Below are 22,626 nucleotides of genomic sequence, written 5' to 3'. Positions count from 1 at the left end.
TTAATTATAATTATTAATTATTATTATTAATAAGGAAAATAAGGTCAATTACAATCTGATGACTTGGAAAGTATATTCTATCTCAATTTAAAATTACACATGTTACAAAGGAAATACAATGTATTTCAAGAACTACCTAGATGGTACTTTGTTTTTCTTATATAGTATATTTTCTCTTTTGGATGCAAGGGCTATGATGAAACATATGTTGAAAGAGTCAAAGATAGAGGATTTTCTCCAAAATATTGTATATAAAAAAGAAAATGCTATGAGTAGAATAAAAGTTGAGGAGAATTGAGAATAGGGGCAGTGGGGTGTGGGCTGGGAGGCCACAGAAATGGGTTTCAAGCCATATCTGTCACTATCACATTGCTTAAATTTAGGCATAATACCCGATTGAAAAATGTTGCTTTTAGTTAGGTATTTGTTAATTATAAATGTTACCAAAAAGACAAACAACTACAGAATGAAATATGAAAGAAAAGCTACCTGTGTAAAAACTTAAGTCTTGACCATTTGTAGTTTTCAAATACATCCATGACAAAATAAAAAGTCTGTATGAAAACTGCCACGACAGTTATGCAGCCATATTTCAAACCTTTGTACCTACAATTACATTGCTTTTAATAATATGCTCACTCCTTAGTGCCCTAACACAACAAAGGGAAAATCATGAAGAGATACAGGTCGCAGTGAATTCACCACTACTAAAGAAAACAGAGTAGGAGAAACTGTGGGTTTACTTTGGTCCTGGGCCCAAGGTTTCATGCTGGTTTACTAGCAGTGATTTTCTTTAACTTAGCGATACATCAGTTTTCAGTATGTTTTTTCTGCCTTCTCATCTTTTATCATGCCACAAACAACTAACATGCCATTTCCTCTATCCCCCCCACAGCGGTCTTTTCAATAGAGTCAAAGTGCCACATCACATCTGTCCTAGTCACTACAAAAACTGACTGTCACCTAGCAGTCACGCTGCGTTGTCCTTTATGAGGGCTGTGTCTGTTGTGATGCTGCTGGGGAAGCCCTTGACCATTGGTTTTATGGGATCCCTTCCATAAAACGACAAACTAATTTGACTGAAAGAACTGAACAGATAAAAAACACCAAAGAAATCCTCACATTATTCAGAAACCTAAGCAAACCTAGGAATAAAATGTATTTCATCTCTCAAAAACAGTAAAAAATACATACTAATTGGAGATAAATCAACAGCAAGTAGCTTGGTCTAATCTCTCTCAGTCTCTATTTAGATAAATTATAACCAAGAATATTGAGATATCTTTGTTTTTAAGAGAATAGTGATGAAATAATATCCAAGTAATAAAGGTAGAGAAAAAGGCCATCTTTTAATTTGATGTATGTCACAGAATTGTAAAAGTGAACTCTATGACACTGCCCATCCTCTTGAACTTTCAAAGTGAGGAAGACTTTGCTAAAGTTCCAAATAGTCATGTTAAAAGAAAAGTAATGCTGAATATATTGTATAATACATCAGGGATTGACCTCAGTTGTGTGAAATCTGATTCCTGATGAAGCAGAAGCATGACTCCTGAAGCATGCCTGTCCTTGCCACTGGCTTGCTTCAGGGCTAAGGCTGCATAACAAGCAGCCTCTTCTGGATTCTAGTGCAAGGTGGACATATGAAATAAGGTATTTAATACATCCATAATACCTTTCATGTTCACAGCTCAGAGAGCTTGATAAAATCCAATTAATTCATCAAGCTTCATAAATTCATAAGGACATACATATTTATAGCCCTACATGTGGCTACATAGGCAGTGAGCAGTCAAAATGAGGGGCTGAATAGAATCCAGGTTAAACTGTCCAGTGTTTGAACTTTCATATACCTACAGAAAGGAAGGGCCACCGTGAAGAATCTCCAAGTCGCTGGCAAATTCTAAGAATTGTGAGTTGGGCTAAGAATGCTCACAGCAAAGGATGATCTCATTGGCAATGACCAAAAGAACTCTGGCTATCTCTACTATTAGATCCAATTAGGACAGGGCTCCCCGCATCTCCATGCTTTGGTGGGAAGTGCAAAATCACGTGCTAGAAGTCTTGCTGTGGTATGCCAAATGAAATTTACAGAATTCATAGTAAGAAGAAATACTTTTATTTAATATATTTTAAAATACTTAACAACAACAACAAAAACATACTAAACCAGCATTCACAGTTCATAACCCATTCCCTGGATGATGTGAAGCCCTTTGGGAAGTTTGTAACCTTTTTTCAAGCTCATATCAAGACAAAAATGTCATGTTTGGAATAACTTGTTTACTGGAGAGGCCTAGTTTGCTAGTTATGGAAGAGTGCAAAAATCTTTGTGAATAAAGCAGATATTTTCCCCACAGAAAACTGCACTGTCAAAAACACTGTGAGAAGAGGCACAAATGATATGAATCTGAAGAATTTGTACCTGAACATGGTTTTGCATAGGATCAAGGAGAGATGGCAAGTGTCAGCATCACATAGTATGAATTTATATCCTGAACTTATATTCCATGCAGCTGAGCAGCCTGGTACAAATTTTCCTACTTCTCTGAGCTTCAGTTTCCTCACATGTAAATGAGAATAATACTTGCTCTCATGGGTTGTTGAAAATACTTAAAAAAAAAAAAAAAAAAGTCTGTAAAATGCCTATTAGGTCTCCAATAAACTAAAGATTTTTTTTTTTTTTTTTTTTTTTTTGGTCATTTCTTCCAGATCCCCTACAAATCTCAAGCCCACTGAACCCTTTCAGAGCCTGGAAAAGAACATTCCTATGTGGGGGAAATACTGGACATCCATTTCCAGGTGACAGTGACTTGCAATAAATGACTACTACATATGAGGTTAATAAGGGAAGTAGGGTCAAGTACCATTGGTCCCCACCCATTCCACTTCCTACTCCCAGGACCAAAGTAAGAAATCAGTCCTCATTGCTAGTGGCTTTTCTTTAATGGGTAGAAGCTCTAGGAAGCAAATCTGAGCTCAATTTCAAGACCATCAAAATGATTACAGCTCTGTGATGACAGGATACACGTTTTAGTAAGTAGCAGATCTTTAGTACTGGAGGTACTTGGGATATTCAAGCAAATGGTGAATATGCTATATCTTTAACAATATATAAACTTATTAAATGCAGTATGCTTTCTTATGCATTGCCTTATTAAATCCTCAAAACAAAACTATGAATTTGTATCCCCATTTTACAGATTAGGCCAACAGTGGTTAAGTAACTGACCACATATTGGCCATAGCTTTGGGGGCTACTGTAGCTTGATATCACAGGTAGTACATAGCATAAATCGGACACTTAATTTTCATAAAAACTCTATGACTGACACTAAGCTGGGATATTCTAGAGTGTAGACTAGGTGGGAGATATATCTCTGTGGCAAGATGACAACCAGGAGAGTCCATTTAATCCCAGAATTCCGCTATTCCAATTTCTAGAATTATAATCTTTTCTCCAATAGACTTAGTCTGACGTCAAAACTCCTATATATCTGATAGTACTATTAATGCTTCTTTCTAGTTTTACTTATATCAATGCAATGAAAGAAAAGCTAGAATTTTCGTCAAAATCATCTTTGCTATTGATGCTTACCATATGCCAGGCAAAATACTAAATACATAACATAAATACGTCATTTAGAGTTTTCGCAACAGGCCTATAGGTTTAGTACTAATATTATGATCTTGCATATGAAGAAACTGAGGCACAAAAAACTGGAGCGGCTTTCTGGAAGTCATGCAATTAGTAATGGTAGAGTTGAGAATCAAAACCAGATGTATTTAACTCCAGAATGTTCGATCTTAATCACTATGTTAAGATGGTATTGTATATAGTGCTGTAAGTCATTTTAGGTAAGAAAAATTTTAGAGTTATAATAATAATAAAAGTCTCAACTAAGGACATATCTGTGTATAAATACTGTTGGCGAAGAATGATTAGCAAATTCAAAATCAGCTTTTTGATATACATTTTATCTGAGGCTAATACTATATTTTTTTATTTAACTAAAGGCTTCATCTTTTGCATTGTTTAGAATTATTATCACATGCTATGTTCATAAGCACATAAATTAAAAAAGAATAATGTCATTCTGAAATATTTTTCAACATTCTAAGCCTGGAATACAAAATCTTTTTTTTCCCTACGTCTTTGAAGCTCATTGGTTCACAGGAAAACCAAAACTGGATTAACAATTGTCTTCTCATCCTAACCTCAATTAGAAATAGAAAGCATCCAGATAATTTATTGTAAAAATAATTTAAAAGTCAGAACATGGCATAATTTTATGTGTAATATTTAATATTATATGTAATTTAGTTTTTTTATTATGGATAATTAAGAAGGCTAGAGCAAAAAAGAAAACAGAGAAAGACATTCCAGACATGAGAAGGGGAGACAGACTAATGCAGATAAACCAAGGGAGAAACTGAGTGAAACATGAGTGAACAATGCACAAAAAATATACCCATGTACACTACGTGGATATATAGCCTTAGAAAAGAGGCAAAGGAAGATGATACTTAATGGGTATACAGTAAATGATTCATTAATAAGGAAGCAAGCCCAGGACATAGATTTTCATTATTTTATATCCCCATTTTATGGCTTTCTAGTCTTACACAACATTTCGTGCTTTCACCATCCTAAGTACAATCTGTGGACATTTAGCGGTGGACCAGAGGAAACTGAAGTCACTTTCATTTAAAATGAACATAATCAAGTCATTCTCATAAATGGTCAGGTAAACTTATAGAACCACTGTCAGTGATCAGTTAGAACCTCTTATTTAAATAAGTAATTAGTCTTCACATTGGATACTAAACAGAATTATAACTCATTGTTTTTATGACTGTCCATTTTTCACCACAGAAAATTTTTGCTATTAGATCTCTGTTGATCTCATGCATTTTCAAATTTAAATTAGAAATTTAAATTCATATCATAAAGATAAAACATTATATATTTGTGTACTTCAAAATCCATTGAAGAATGTTTGCTCTTCTACCCAAATTGGACTAAATAACCATATTTTCTATAGCTGGTGTACTCCAGACCCCAATACTCCTCCATACCTGCTGTCTGTCCAGACGCATCCTCTTGGCAGCATTTCTACTCTCACTCTCACAGGCTGACGCCAAGATACTCTCTGCAACTGCTGAAGTAAGGTGGGAAGGAATAGGTCGAGACTAAAAAAAAAAAAGAGAAAACATGAAAAAATTATTAACAGTATCATTAACGGGCCAATGCTTTTCTCAGAGGAGCTCACAGGATGTGCAGGAGTAGCCACTTATTTCAACTGAACTTATTCAATAAAAAGAGGAAATGGAAATTGCAAAGATGAAAAATGAAAGCTAGTTAGACGTTAAAGCTATAGTCGCTGCACAGATTCATCATTCATTCCCACAACTCCATTGTCACAAATACTTAGTCTGGGCCATTAAGCTGGAGTTTGAACAAGCAGTGGAAAAATTGCTGACTGGATTTTGCAAATAAAACAAGTTCTTTAATTCTTTTATAACATATGACAAAACAAAACAAAAACAAGTGACAGGGCTGAAACATAATTGGAAAAACTGACAGACACTCAGACCATGTCAATCTTAATATGAAATATTACGAATATTTACAGTCTAAGATGTGACACAATTGATATGATTAAATCCTTTAACAATATTACTTTAAATACAAATTAAAATCAGTTCAAGAACTATTTTGATATAAAATTTGATGTTTTAGATGTGAGATGTATGTGTCTACATGTTTAATTTATAAATATGAGTTAATATTAATAGGTACATGTTGGAAATCTATCTTCTATGTAGTCCACATAACAAATTAATTAATCCCCCAACTAAGCTCCTAATTAACTATAAGTTGTTTGCAACTCTCCATATCATTTGTGATAATCAGAAAAGTTTTCCATTCTCTTTTCTCATAATTACATGCAAAATCATCTAAGTGAAAGATGAAGTACTTAATGATATTGAACAGTTTTTTTAATGAAGATAAGCAAATGAAAGATAAGGAATAACATGAAAATTAAATCAGATGAGATAGCAAAATATGAAATTACAAAATAAAAGTGTCTTTTGGGAATCTAGCATATATAGTGGCATGCCATGTTAAGAGTTTTCAAAGCCTCAATCTAAAACCTTATGGATGCCACTTATTAGAAACCTTTAAACTAACAGAGCCTATTTATTTATTTATCTAGTAAATGAATTTGAGCATGACTTTATGGTACTTGATTCATTTTACTAACTCTGCCATGTAAAATGTGCTTTAGCAAATTGAACCATGGGGTTTATGTCTCAAACAATAGTCTAGAACAGCTAAATTCAGACCACAGTGTTTTAACAGACACTCCTCAGTGGCATTTGTATACTGTAGAAAGTGACCAGGCTCTGCCCTTGCTTGACTAGAAAGTAATTTCTGTGGCTGTTTTAGCCAACTTCCTCACGCTTCTAGCTCCAAAGTAACCTCTGGGACAATAGGTAGGAAAGGTATAGGGTAGAGTCTCCATTTGATAAACCTGAGAGATGTCTGAAATGATGGTTAGACAACTTTGACAACAAAGCATCAGGATATTTGGAATCCTATTTTTGCAAAAGAAAAAGAAGAGAGTCCCTTGATGTGACAGGGAAAATGTAGCAGAAGCATTTTGAGAAGGAAATTAGAAAGGACTGTGTGCTGGGAAGAGAGAGGAGATTCAAATGAGGTAAACCTAAAAAAATTGTCATAAAAATATAATTTCAAAACTTATACTGCTTCTTTATTTCATTCTGTACTTCGCTGGTATGGATATGGTGTTTTAGGGCAAAACCAAAAATATATTAAGCTACAAAATCAGTGTCCCGTTGGCTCAAAAGTATAATCTAAACTACATGGCAGTTAAGTACATAATGTTGTCCTTCTCAATTGAAGTGTTTTGAGCAAAGGTGTTGTGGAAAAATTGGAATAAGAAGATTCCATTATGAAAAATGAAAAATTATTTGATTGTAGCTATTTAAATAGAAGTGAATGTTCGCATCTTTATAAACTACATTATCAGACCCTTCATCTGGTTCTAGGGACTGAATTAACAGAATCTAAATAAAAATTATTGATACACATTAAATTCAGAGTTATGTATTTCTATTCTTTATTATCTTTATTTTTCCTCCAGCAGGTATCTTCATTCAAAATTAAGAATATATAATTTGGGAATTATATGTGTATAAACATATGATATGTAATTTTTATTAGGGTGCTTAAATTATAGTAACAAACACACAAGTTCCTTAAATACATAAAAATTGTTGAACAGAGAGAACACAAGGTAAAATAGCCCTTTAATTAAAGTTAATAACATTTCCTCTCAAATTGTTTTAATTTTAAAAATAAAATAAAAATATGACTTTTACTAGATAGTACAAGTTGTGATACATAATTTATATAATTTCCCTTTCAGAGAAAACGATAGAGTTGTGTCTTTCCCAGATATATTAAATTGGTCGTCTCAAAAACTAAAATGCCCTGAGTGGAATTAGGTATTTTTTTAAGGTCACTGAATAACCTAATACTTCAAGGTTTTAGGGAAAAAGTCAACTTCAAGATAAAGCAATCATGTATTCTTTCTTATTAAGTGGAAAAAATAAGTAGAAGCAAAGAGGTATGATTAGATATTGCCAGTAGTTAAATAGTGTAATTTTGCAAATAGAGTTGTTCTGAGATTATTGCAAAATTATAATTTAGTTACTATAAATGGCCGTAGAAATCAGTCAGCATGTTTCTTTTCTAACATCTGAAGAAACTTAAACCACACAGATTAAATAACTTGCCAAAGGACAAATTGAGCTTATCTAGAACCCAGGTTTTATGTCTCTCAATTCTTTCACTCATTTTACATTGTCATGATTCATATCAAATATCCTAGAAAAAAAAAATCCTTACATGGAAACTGTTGTGCTCAACTAAAAAATAAGCCAACCAAAGATAGCCCTTTACCTGTATGTGTTACGATCATAATACCTGATTCAAGCTCATTGGAGAACAGGGAAGAAAGAATAAATAAAACCTATATCGCAGTTTAAAAAATATTTTTTTCAAAGAATTTATTTTATCTGAAATACACAATAAAATATGTACTTCCAAGTAGAAAACGAGTACCATAATTTAATTTTAAGATAAATATTAATACCTATCATATTAAATGCTTAGGGTTTGAAGGTATTAATACAAAAAGCTTAGATTCATTATCTGATTTAGTCTTCCAAACAACCCGTGAGAAAAGTATTTATATACTCATATTTAAGAAAAAAAAAAATTGAAGTTATGAGAGATTATGTAACTTGCCCAAGATCACACAGCTATGTATGTGGAAATACCTGGATTGATATTTAAATCTAATGATAAATTGAGAATAATAATCCCTACTAAATAATTTTGTATTATTTTGCAACTAAGGCCTCAATGAGCTTAAATAAAGCTAGAGCTCTTATGTACTACACATTCCTGCAGAGGAATCCATTTACAGTGAACTCCATTTCACATTTAAGCAAAGAGTATATTAGGATCTCTCTAAAAGCCGTCTCTTAAAGTGATTGAAATCCTTCTAATATATTTCCTTATTCTTTAAAACCCTCTTCATTAATAGCACAAAGATAAAATGTCACTTATCTAAGTTCTGTCACATGTTCTAAACTGATGCAATCTAAATTGATAAGATTTTCATGTTGGAGCAACCAGAAGTGGCAAGAAATTACTGTACATAAAATGTAATAAAGCTGAGTTTCATACCCAAAATGAGAATGAGGAGCCAGGCAGATCGGTTTTTTTTCCTGTGAAGCAATCCTCCTAAAAATTTCCTTGGTTCTAATACTGATGAGCTAATAATAAATGCCAATGCTCCTCAACACACACACGCAGCTCAATTATGCTGTGCCTGATTATAAAATATTAACTAAGAAAGGGGTTTTTTTTTGTTGATTTTCCTCCATGATTTGGTTTTTGTTTATGTTACAGGTCAAAAGTGCTTATATTAAGATAGAAGGGAATTAATCAGTTTTGCTCCTTATAAAAGCAATTTTATCATAGAGAAATTTAAACCTATTGTTTAGTGTGAGTTCTGAGAGCCATCTTCATGGAAACGCTCCCTCCCTTCATCACATTTACTAGGAGAGAGCTTATTCTACTATCACTGCTTTAGGGTCTTCCTGGGAGATCGTTAGCAGTGTGTGTTAAGGGCTGTAGTCATGGATTCCACCAGAAACGAGGGCTGAAGGTTCCCTCTTACATCAATAGGCATGCCCAGATGACACAAAGGCTTCCACGTGATAACTTCAGATAAGAATATTTTGACAAGAAAATCAAATACAAAGACTTCAATAGATAATTTATGAAAAACAACACTTTTCCTTCTGGTTGAATATAGCTCAGCTAATATGCTATTTATTAATATGTGTATTTGTGATATACCTATTAGATTTTAAAATCATGATTCAAAATGTATATAATCTTATACTCTACATGATTTATACCTAGATTGAGAAGATTTATTACCTATTTCTTTCTCTGGATATAATATAATGCTAACCACCCTTTGCTAATTATCTCTTCATAATTAACTGTCATTCTCAACTGGGATGAGTTGATCTTGCCCTAGCACTGTCCTTATCATAATAATTATCTATGCCCAAATCAGTGGTGGCTGTTTCATTAAACAGATGGCTAAACTGTCACATGGAGCTTTAGGAGTTCAAAAAATCACATTTTAATTAGAGACTTAAGATGTGATTGCTGTTGGCACAATGTACATGTGTTTTTCCTTATATATGCATGTAAATCTTACCACCACATTCACAAGCTATTCATTTGTTGGTCTTAAAAATATAAACAACATTGGAGTCCTCTAAACTTCTGCTGTACGTTTAAGATGCAGAATTTTTAAAATTATAAAAAATGTACAAAGAAATAAAAATGTGAGATTCTGTTCATGAGTGAATGAGGTAATGCTTTCTAGACTAGTGTTTAAGAATAGCCTAATCAAGTAGTAGACAAGGCCACAGCAACACCCACCTAAGATTTTAAGTAGAATTAGCTCTTTCTACTTAAAGTAAATGATTCAGTAATCGGAGTTTAGGTAGGGTCCTAAATTAAAATTGTTTCTCCTAATCTTATCTTATAAAATATTTAATTTAAGAATTCTGCAGCTTAGATGATATGCATATCCTATCTCCCCCCAAATGGTTTATCTATACCTAAAGGCATAATGGTTACAGGCTGGTAGAAGTTACAGCTCCTAAGGGATCCCTTCTATTAACTAGGTAGCTTCATTTGTAGACATTAGTGGAATAAAGTAACTGTTTAACAACTAAATCAGATTGACCAGGATATTAGTTTGTAATCAGCCACTTGCTTTCTATCTGACAGTTTTTGCTATTTAATATCTCTAAGCCTCACTCATTCTACCAAGCACCATTATTTTCATTTCTATAAAAGATAAAATTTAAGTTCAGTCTATAAATTATGAATAAAAAAAAATCTCTATATCATGAGCAATTGTTAGAATCACTTCCAATAAGTAATGTACATAAAATCACTGATATCCTCATTTATTCAAATATATTTAATTAGCACTTACTATATATCAGGAACTGTGCTAAGTCTAAATGGAGATAAACAACACTTTCTTTGTCATTATAGGGTTTACTTTACAAGCTAGTACAATGCCTAGCATATAGGGCATAATATGTATTCAATAAAGTATGTTCATTATAGACCCAGAACATTTTAGTAGCAGTTGTAAAATCCTAATATAGCAGAAACTAAAAGATTTTTCAAAAACTTGGGGAAACTCAATTGGCAGAAAAAACTAACATGAGGATACTTAGTCTTTCTTTTTCCTACTTCCTGTGTATATTCATAAGTTTTGTGGCAGAAATAATATTTGTATATGGGATGTTTCTTCCAGAATGCTCTGTGTCATGCAATAAATAGAATATGTACTCTATCATGTTCTCCAAATCTGAAGAATTCTGAATTCTGAACCACAGATGATGCAAAATTTCAGATAAAGGTTATGAATGTAGTCTAAAATAGCAGGTCAGCTGTCCTTAACATGTCCTATATGGTTTTAGTGGAAATGATAAGCAAAGCACCTCATTAACCTCACCCTGCCCACATGATTTAGGCTTGGACAATCATGGGAGCTCATCTCCTTCTTCCCAATAACAGATCCAAGAGATGGACATATCATCCAAATAGGGCCAATCCAAGTCCTTTCCTGGGAATGGGGACCTGGAGCTGGAAGATTGCTCTTAGATTATAAATTTTAAGAATGGAGGCTTAGAGGTGCTGATGGCAACATTTCCCAACAGGCAGCAAGGACCCATCTAAGAGATAAACCAATACACAGGGAAACATAGTTAAGAAATGGGAGAGTGGCAAATCCCTGACAGTTGAGCCCAGGAATCCTGTTTCTTGAGAAAATTCCCTTGACTAATTTAGAAAGAGTTTGAAAATGCATTTTTAACAAAAATGCTAATTAACCTTCATTAAGGGTTTGATCATAAATATTTCATTATGAATTAATGATCTGTGCTTTGGCCTTAATTTAAAAATATTATTGGTCTTTAATAATGATCATTCTCAAAAATACATGGGGAATTCAGTCTTATAGATGATACTGAGAAGCCCAGTTTAGCTAATGTCATATGACGATAACCCTGATTAAGACAAGATAAATGAAATTATCAACTAAAATGACATGGTTTCATTTTTAACTAAATGACCACTTCTTTAAATCTACACTAGGAAACATCTTTGAATTCTGAAAATAAGTGACTCTATATACTTGTGATTATTGTGGACCATGGCATCTTTTTCCTAATAGTTTACATGTGAAACTTACAAATATACACAGATTCTATTGACACAAATAATATCATACCTAGTCACACTAATTGCTAAGTAGATAAAAATATTTTAAAAATAGTGTTTCAAGGGTTAAAAAAATAGTTAAAATTAAATGTTATATAACTGTTTCCTTTAGGGGAAAAATTCCCTAGATATTTAAAATATATTAGGCTAGTTGGCAGTAACTTTAAAATTCAAATACCAATTGCAGAATACTGTGAAACACATAGCACACAATAAAAGTTATCTCCCAAGTAATTTCTATCACAAAGTAATACTTTAGTAAGTACCCATTCATTCACTCAGCTTTCATTCAATAATATTAATTCAATTGAATTGAACTTGTATTGAGCAGCTTTCATGAACAACTAATTGCACTATATAAGACATTGTGGGTGATACAAAAATGCACAAATTAAGAAGCATTGTACTCAAGATACGTAACTTATTAGGGAGCTAATATACAGTAATATAAGACAGGATAAAATAAAACTACAAAAGAGGTACCACAAAGTACAATTTGCACACAGAAGAGAGAGATTTAAGGCTGTTCTTAGCTAGAAGTGAGGATTAAGTAAATAAAGACATACTCGATTCAGTCCTCCAAGTAATTCAACAGATTGAGACAATGAGAGTTTCCCGGTAAAGCAATTTCAGATTAGACTGCATTCTACCATGTTTCTCAGATATTATGTACCATGCTAGGTAGGAGTTTTTACATGGTTATTGCAAGTGCTGTTAGTTTTCATGTGTAAGATTAAGTGCTATTGGTTTCCATTTTTCCTATGAGGAAATGAAAGATCAAGTTCACAAGGGTCACAAGTAACATCTGGCAAAGCACAGATAAAAACCAAGATCCACTGACTACAAAATCAGGGTGCTTTTCTTGATTTCCTCACCAGTGCTCCTAATTTTCCATTGTTTCCATCAGATTCAGTTGCCTTCTTCTTAGAGGACATTTTTAGTTCATCCAGGGACAGCTTGTGAGTGGTAACCTCAATAGTTGTCTCAAGTATCTCTTTCTTCCTCACTTTGGAAATGGAGTTTAACTGGGCATTGACTTGTAGATTAAAAGCAGTTTCTCTAACAATTTTGAAAACATTTTTTTTTCCTTAGGATTTTGAAGTTTGTCTTGTGATGTCTATTTTGAGAATAAGAATTGTGTTCATTCTGTTTTTCTGTTTTAGATAATCTGTTTCTTACTGGTGAAATTTAAGAATTTCTTGGGTCTGTGGTTGTTCCACTATGATATAAATAGGTCTAGATTTGTTTTTATTTATACTGCTCATAACTGTTCTATTTCTCTGATCTCAGGATTCAATGGTCTAAAAAAATTCTCCCTTCTCCTCTGTTTGAATGTTGTCCTTATTCTAATTTCTCCTCTGGAATGCTTATTAGATATATCTTTAATACTCTAGCTGCCATCTTAACTTTTTTCATATTTCATATTTCATATTTTCATTTTTTCATATTTTCATATTTCTATTTCTTTCTCTAATTTCTATAATTATGCAAATGGATTTTCTCTTTAGCTGAGCCTTATCTTCTATTTAACCATCTAGTAAGGTTTTAATTTCATTGCTTATAAGCCTGTTATTTTATTCCTTAGAGTTGTAACTGAATGTTTTAATTCCTCTTTAATAGAGAAGTAGCCTTTCTAGGGTCCCAGTTTTGTATACAGTTTTCAGTTCGTGTTCCTGCCTAGTCACAAACCAGAATCCACATCTCCTGAACCTGAGTAGGTATTCACACCCTACTTTTTCTACCTTCCTACTCTGTTACCCTATCAAATTAAGGGCTTACCACTCTGGCTATGAGTTTTCTTGTTTTTTTTTTAATTAATTTCATGGCCTGGAAATTTTCCTTTCTTTCTTTTAGCTAGGTATTTAAAAATTTATTGTAATTAAGATTTATATTTATTTGTAGAGAGAAGGTAAGTGTAGTGTGTATCGGGGGGTGGTATTCCATATGAGGCTCAGGTCAATGTTTCCTAAAACTAAAAGATCCGATGATGAGTACCTCTGACAACTATGTTGAATATAGTTCTTATATTCTAATTACTCTTCAATTTTAATACATTTAGGAAATAATGGGAGACTAATACCCATAATCTCTAAGTCATAAAAAAAATCAGTAGACTAAGAGAGCACACATTGAGAGAAGGGGCAGTGGTCCCATGTGATGGCCTAAGGTGTGAAGGGAAATAATTAAGCATATTAAAAGAAAGGGTAGATAAGGGCCACATGTAATATCCCAACAGTCCTCTCCTTTAGAAAAAGAGACTCAGAAACATCACGTAAAATTACACTGTAATTAAGCCAGGAAGTGAACTTGGGTCTCTCAGTTTCAAAAAGCCATACTCTAACATATTTAAGAAATTTAGAATTCGTTCTAAGATGACAAATGTCTGACACTGTCAAAGCCAAAGTTGATGAAGACTACTCCAGGAGCAAAGGAAGATTTTTTACAAAGCCAGTGAAGTTTAGGCACCAGAATCACTCAACCGGATGGGAATCCTGAAGTTTCTGGATATTGCAAGCATTCTAGGTAGGTAGGGGAAGCCAAGTTAAAAATCAAGAAGTATTTGTGTAAGTGTATCTGAAAATTATCTAAAGAGAGATCAGAAAAAGATATTACTCTTCAAAATTACTGTTTAAAAAAATGTTTTGCATATTATCTTTTCTAACTGTAAATAAATATTCATCCTTCTACCTAATTTTTTGCTCACTATTTTGTATTACTTTTTTGAAAAGCCCCAAATTTCACGATTTTAAGGCACAAATTCTAGTTCTGTCTCTGCCTAATGACAGAGAGTAGAGAGGGAGTATGAGATAGAAGTAGGGAATTTAGTTAAAAAGATTATGCAAGAGAACAGGTATGAGGCATGAAGGGCTAGAACTAAAGTGATAGCAGATAAAATTCGAAATCATGGGACTAATTTGAAAAATACAGCAACAGAAGAATAAACAATTCAGTGAGTGGTAGGATGCGAGCCATAAGTGTAATGAAGAGTCAAGTCTCATTCCGAGTTTATGAACACTGGTATAAATGATAATAGGTGTGCTATTACCAGAAATAGGCAAGTCAAAATGAATTTACAAGTAATTTGGTGGATAAGGTGGAAGATCAGTAACAAGAATGAGTAATGGATAATATAAAGAGTTTAATGAGGATATAACGGTACATTTGTCAAGTGTTTGGCTGACATTTGGAATAAAGTACCGAATCTTTGTGGATCACTAGTATTCTACTTTGAGGGTAGAGTACTGTATACAGGGGCAGACTTCTGTAGATGTGGACAGAGTAACATGCAGTATTGAAAAACCCAGAATCTTAGAAAGGCCCCTTAGCAAAAAGGGGTGCAATTCTTAGATTTGCTGCAAAGGTAGTCATGTGATCTTCCTAAGAACTAATTCAATATAGTGGTGAGAACCAGAACTGGAATGTGAGGGACTACAGAGGGAATTAGTGGTGAGAGATCCGATCTGTAAATGTAAAATCATTTTAGAGGAAACGTGGCAAAGAAAGATGAACTTGGATTGTAAAAGAGGAGTTATGAGGTTAAATATTTTCTTGGAATATGGGACTTATTCTAGCAGAAGAGAAGAAATTTTCCTCTCAGTGAAGAAAGAAAACTGAATATGTGAAAGAGTTGGGATGGTTAATGGAGCAACGTTCTGAATAATATTGGCTGTGCAGGTATTATAAAGTTTTTAATCAAGATCCTATATGAATGGCTGGGTATATTTCTGATCAAATTTTTAGTTTAAAGAAGGACTTTAATTCATTTTTTATAACATCTCTATTTGCTAAAGAAGGAATAGCAAGTGTCACTATAGCTTTTGCAATGTTTCTGATATCTTGAATTAAAAACAAATTTTGATCCCTCTACTTTGGGATGCAAATGACATAATTAGTCAAATTCTCTTAAAAATGTACTATTTCCAAAACATTAAATATTTATTTTCTGATGACAGAACTATGTTATCAGAAAGTCATATATCGAAATTACTGAAGAGGGGTATTATAGGATGTCATTTAAAAGAAATACTATGAAATAGAACTTAGAAGATGATGTGAAAGTATAATGTTTCCATAATTAGATTATTTACATATTTGTTTTTAAAATTTATATCAGGTTTTCCCCTAAAATGGATATAAGAGCCACTAAGGAAATGCGCACACTAAAATAAATTAAGCAAACAGATAATTGGGACCTTAGAAAGACTTTGGCTCTGACTTCCTGGTAGTAAGGAATAACAAATGAACACACTAAGCTACACTAAGTCCTAGTGATGAAAAAATATAAAAGCACTCTATTTCCACAGGAGAAAATTTTTTTCTTGCATTACCTTCTAAAAGAAATTTCTGAAATGAAGTCATTTATAGTGGACATTAAGTAGCCTAATGGATGACATCTTTGATGAAATTTTACAAAAAAATCGTGTAAGACTTATTTCTTCAAATAAACATAGTCAATTACATAATATTAAAATGCATGTAAATAGGTAATTTTTCAAGAGTCTGAGTTTACTGAATTCAAATATCTAGGATATTTGATCTAACTTGGTGCAGTGGCAAAATCTGAGATATAGGACAAAGGATGAACTGCCCTAAAATTTTTCATTTTAATTTTATAAAAATGTATGCAAATCTACGCAGTGTGGTAAAAGAGTCTCTAACAATGCAAACTCAGAAAACAAAAAGAGAAATCATATCACATAACAGAGATGACACTCAAATATGGGCCAACCCCATCTTTCACAAAGCTTTTATGATCTTATCTATTATAGGTACTCTTGAATTTAGGATCAAGAGAAATTCATTTGGAATTTGGAGAAATTCATTTCTTTTCTGGAATAATCAACAAGTGTTCTTCAAAAAAACGTAGTTGAAGTAGTTTTGAGTTAAAGCCACATAACAGAACAATTAGATGTTTTTGTCTAAGGATTCATTAAATGGCTGTTTAACTCACTGGGTGTTTCAAATGTAAAAAAAAGAAAAAAGAAAAGAAAACTAAGATAATAGTCTGGATCAAACTTACTCAATTTATTTTTCATAAAACCTGCCCTTTTACATACGACACTGAGCATTTTATGATTTGAGATGGTCAGTAAACAAACAGTGCATCAGTGAAAATGTAGAGAAAAGTATCATTATAAGGTTAATATACTTCATGTATTATAGACTATTTGTAGCAATGACAGAAATTTTGGCTGCTTAAGCAATCAAGATTTGTGAGGTCTTGATAATTCCAGTGAAATAAAAATGCAAAAGCACATACTCCAATTATTGTAAGCAATCAGTTAAAATAAAGTCAATTAAAAGCATTTGTGTTGGCATGTAAATTTTTAAGGGATAGTATAAAATAATTAAACATGAATCAACTTTGTATTAATGACAGCAGAAAATTAGTCAAAGTGAATGACAAGATTCTCAAGTATAGTACTAAAATAGGCTGTGATAAACCACTTCTAGTGGAACATCTCTTTGAATTTCTTAATATAATTCATCAGGAAACATATAATTCAATATTTTGTGTTTCACTATACTCAAAGAGTCTCCTGACTTCCATACCCCAAGTAACTGAAAGAGCTGTGTCTACTGAATGCTGCTTTTATTTCATAATACAAAATTCCCTACCAAATAATCCTACACTTAACAATTCCATTTCGAAAATATATTAAAAACTTCTTTAGGTTGCCGCCTTGTTAACTTGTTGAGTACTGTAGAATAATTTGCATGCAAAAGCAATCACATACTGGAACTGATAATATTGAAGACATTTTCTTCATGTCTACCTCTATTAAACACAATAGAAAAACAGAATTTTTGTTTAATGTTTCAATTAAAAAAAATACCTGTGGATCTTACATCAAATTTAAAAATTATAATGGCAAAAATATTCATGTACAATATTTAGCTGTGATTACTATCTATCTTACTCATGCCTTTTCCTGTTTTAGATAGAGATTAGTATTCGAATTGACACATATCCTCCCCAAGCTCCATGACAATGAAGTGATACATAAAACAAATCAAAATTTCAAGTGTCAACTAGGTGGTATATTTAATTTGTTATTTTCAGTAGTACATTACTGAGTAATGTATAAAAAAAATAGGCTACACTACAGTATCAATTTTCATCCATGTTGTTCACTTAACATTTAATTATATTAGGCTTTCTATTATATTACTTAAGCATTTCACTTCCCATAACGTGTCATCTCAATAAATCATAATAATCAGGGAACATGCTATATTTTCCTAATTAACAGGTCAGACATCTCTTCTACTTCTCCTTATTACTTTGTATAATGTTATGTACATTATACATATATTGAATAAATAATGAATAAAATTATTGAAGTTAAATTTAGTAGCATTTCTTTACAGCATATTTCTGTCAAGATTAGTTTGTAAAACTACTTGACTTTGAATTAGTCAACTTTTTGTCCTCTCTACACATAGCACAAGGTTTACAACAAATACATGGCCACTGAAGAAAATAAATACAATAAAAAATACCCATGAATGTCTTAAATATGCCTTAGAGAAATTAAGAATTTACATGACAATGATTTTTTTTCTCTAAAATAATGATTAATAAAAAAAGTATCAGAAAACATAAATTTTACCAAAGAGAAGAATCTCTACACAACATTAAAAGATTGGGAAGAAATAGCAATGCCAGATGCTATTAAAATAAGAAAATTTTGATATATATTATCTTTATTGTTACTGAAAGAGGGAGGTATATATTGTATTTTGTACTCTGAAAGAGATACCATTTTAATTGGAATTTCACATTAACTGTTAAGTGGTCCTGAACCAGATGTCAATGCCAGGATTCTGGACTTTTACACTTGTTTAAATATCTTTTTTTCTGTCATCTCTCACCTATTGGGTGGATGATAATAATTTTTAAGTAATTCAGGAATGGGGAAAATAGCTTTATTTTCTTTCCTCTTATACCATAAATCTCTATTGTCATAATTTAGTTTGATCAAGCACAGCTATGCTATTTTTATTTTAAAAACATGCATCACAAACTCTGACTTCAATGTAGTTATTCTGAGATATAAGCAAATACTTGGATGGAGAGTTTTGTGACTGTGTAATGCAAACACTTTGGGAAGCTTTTATCAGGTGATGAATTAAAAAATATTTAATTGATAATACTTTCAGAGTTAAATTTATTGAGTGGTTACTGTGTCAAAAATGGCTTGTAGAGCTTTACATGTGACAATTTATATAATTCTCACAGCTTTATAAATTAGGAATTATCATCATCTCAGAGAAGGCGTCTGAATACAGGCAGTCGAAGTGACTTGCCCAGGTCACACAGCTACAAGTGGTGGATCCAGAACTCTGAAACAGGCTGTCTGGGGACCAAACCCAGTTCTCGTTACCATCTAGGCAGACTGCTCTCTGTAAGAACGGTCGTTTTTCTCTTGAAAAATATCAAAGATAGTTTTGCAAGCCAATGTAGAAAAATCGAGAGTAGACAGTGGATTTGTTACTTTTGCCATTTCGTTTACATCTGAAAAAATATTTCTCATATTTGACATACTCTGAAGCCTCTGCTACTTATGCCAACTCCTACCCCATCATACCTAATAAATGAGGCACAGATCACAAGCTCTAACAGTCTTGGCTTTTATGGAGCCAAGAGAGAGAAAAAATGGTTTCAGAAAATTTCCAATACATTTCTGGTCATATACATAAAAAAACAATGAAATAAAACAATACATTGTAAATGTATGCCCTATTGCTAGGTGTAACAATTAGAGAGCAAGGTGAAATAGAATCAAGTTAAAAAAAAAAATGACATTTGATTTCCACCCACAAATAATCTAATGTCAGCATAATCTCATCCATCTATAAAGCCCAGCTGAATATAAAAGCTCATGTTACCATCTACAAGCACACAGGTACAGCGAGTAGAACAAAGTTTTATATTTCACATGAGGATTTTCACTCCCTGATCTTTATTTTCAAGGCTTGCTATCTGTTAACTGTCGGTATAAATAACACTGTCGGTATAAAAACAGTGTTATTTAGATGGATCCATTCATTTCTTTTTATTCCACAGAAAGCCATTTTCACATGCCGTTAAAGCAACAACTGGTGCTTCAGTTCAAGACTTGATTAACCTTATATCCACTCCAATTGTGACAGAGAGAAAACAAACATGAATGAGATGCTGGTTCTCATGGGATTTTATTTATATCACCCTCATTTCCTATGACATGGTATCATGTGGGCCTGTGAGCACTGGTTTCACAAGGTATTCCTTATTGAATAAACAAAGGGGGTAAATACTTCAGGAAGATGAAAAGGAGAAGGGGAAAAAACAAACAAGCAAACAAAAACCCCTTTGACCTGACGTTATGGAAAAAATAAAAAAGACACTAAGATGAAAAAAAAAATAGTGTCATGGTTTACATGTGGGATTTTGATGGAATCTAGGGCTGTGTTTTAATTCAAAACTCACCATCTCAAAACCACTTCTTTTCATCCGCCTGCAGGACTTGAGGTAAGTACGTATACGTTTTCTGGCACGCTCTTGATACTCAGGGAATTGTCGCCTGCATGAGTCAATGATAGCCTGGATCTTTTCTTTGGGCTGCTTAGAGATTGGGACCATTCGGTCCAAGTTTTCATCTACAAACAGCCTGACAAACATCTGTTGGCAAGAGGGAGACAGAGGAGAAGGGTTTGGAGGGCTGCTCTCTGCTGTTCCTAGCCTCCTGTCTTGATAACCGATAGGAAAATACTCTTTTTTGGTTTATTCACTGGAGAACTTTGCAATGGAAAGCCAGAAATTTTAAGCAAACACTTTCTAAATGGTTGGATAAAAAATAGAGAAAGAGAGAGAAAGGCAGACAGACACAGACATACAGAAAAGTATAGACTATCGTGTAGAAAAAAATCAGGAAATAACAGTAGACTGTGACAATTAAGCACCCATAAATTTCTCAATAAATACGACTGCTACACTGCTACACCGCACAGTATACTAATCTCTGAAAACAAACAACTGACTCTTTTGTCATGCATAATTAGATAAGCTGGGAAAGCAAAAGAAATAAATGATGACGGGCATACTCTTCGGAGAAATAAGCTGAGGCCCCCTTCATCCACTAGGTAAACATGCATACTCACACAACACAACTCCAGTTTTCAGCTCACATTTGGCTTTAAAATTCTAAACAAAACACAGCAATTCTGGTGTCTGGTTGGCAAAGTGTGTTTCATGTACTTTTTAAATCCTTCTGTAAATTAAACAAACATGTCTCTAAAATATCCACATTTACCAACAAGCAACAACATGAAAGTGAAGTGGTAAAAATTAAGCCACACTGGGAGTGTGGCAGGACTCACATTAAAAGCTTTCAGCCGCTCTGCCTCAACGCCATCGGTCTCGTTAACTTTCTCAGAATCGTCGTGGTCATCGTGGTCATCTTCGTCTTCATCGCCCCTGTTCAGAGACAGGTCCTCGGCGCCTCGGTCTACACTTTCATTTTTGCCAGAGTCATAGCTTGAGTAGCTATGTGCAGGAGACTGAAAAGACAGGAGGAAATTGCTCTTTTTAAATTCATCGAACGAGATTATACATTTTGTTTTATTTTTCATTTCGACAGTTTCCTCAGAAGTCTTGTTTAAATGAGCTGATAATTCAAGAGCTGCGGCTATTTTAATTTAAATCCAAATTAGTAAAATTTAAATTAAATTAAAAATTCATTTCCTCAGTCACACCAGTCACATTTCAAATGCTCAATAGCCACATGGAACATTTCCATCACTGCACTAAGTTTTATTGAATTTAGCTTCTTGAGAGCAATTACTGTTTCCACTCAATATCCACGTTCCAAAGAAAAGAAAAACCAACCTGTAATCAATTTTGCAAGAGAATCTTTGAATCACATTTTCTTCAGAATGGAAATGACCTCAGAGCTTAGTGTAACTGCATTAGTATTCTTTAAACAGGTAAGGAAAGTGAGGGGTTGGTATGCTGAATTGACTTGCCCAGCAAGGACATACAAATATTATCGAGGCTAAGTCTGTTATTTGTATGACAACATGCTTTAAAATTAGTTTATAAATTGTCTAGGAGTCTTAAGATGGCATCTGACTTTGGTTTAGAAAAAGGAACTAGGATTCCCCCTAATCATCTGTCAAGCTTGGTGTTTCCTAATGCATAAGAGATGATGAATGACAACCAAGACAATTTCCACAAACTGATAATTGTGTCCAAGACCAACCATGGGTCCTGCTGTGGTATCTCCAACTTCTCTGTCAGCCCAGCATCTATCTTTTCCTTTCAAGACACAACCTCTGCTGCACCAAGCGAAAGTGCCAGTCCTATGGGCAACAACTTTCTCTACCCTAGGCATGCATACGCCAACTTTACCTCCAGGTAAAGAAAGCCTGCCTGTAACTGAAATCACATTGAATCTAGAAGAGCTAAACAGAATAGAAAAAGTCCTGATAACATCATTTGAGCACCTAGTTTCAACTGTGCCTGAAATTAACTCACAGATGCTTCAGCTGTGTGATAGCATACATCCTCCACCCTCCGCCCCCTTTTACTTTTTTGCTTAAACCTGAGTTTGTCACTTGCAATTGAGGCTGGAATGATACAGAAATCAATCATTATAAGGTCAGATTAATCATTATATGATGCATATTTTACACATGCTAATTTAGATACATAGGTA

The 22,626-nt window shown here is 33.3% G+C and overlaps 1 protein-coding gene across 12 annotated transcripts in view; it reads right to left on the bottom strand.

Annotated features, from left to right (window-relative positions):
* Positions 1-22,626, bottom strand: part of NOL4 (nucleolar protein 4) — a 276,392-nt gene that overhangs the window by 59,536 nt on the left and 194,230 nt on the right. For 6 of the 12 annotated variants that reach the window (XM_006919989.2, XM_025038634.1, XM_025038635.1 and 3 more), the window contains 3 exons: positions 21,290-21,469; positions 20,400-20,591; positions 5,080-5,193 (listed from right to left, as the gene is read on the bottom strand). In XM_006919989.2, the coding sequence (XP_006920051.1) occupies positions 5,080-5,193; positions 20,400-20,591; positions 21,290-21,469 (486 nt within the window). The remainder of the gene's footprint in view (positions 1-5,079; positions 5,194-20,399; positions 20,592-21,289; positions 21,470-22,626) is intronic. The other 6 variants (XM_025038637.1, XM_006919990.2, XM_006919993.1 and 3 more) reach the window with 2 other exon arrangements.

The sequence above is a fragment of the Pteropus alecto genome, unplaced genomic scaffold, assembly GCF_000325575.1.
Source record: "Pteropus alecto unplaced genomic scaffold, ASM32557v1 scaffold146, whole genome shotgun sequence".
NCBI lineage: Eukaryota > Metazoa > Chordata > Mammalia > Chiroptera > Pteropodidae > Pteropus > Pteropus alecto.
This window is presented reverse-complemented; position numbering and strand designations above follow the sequence as displayed.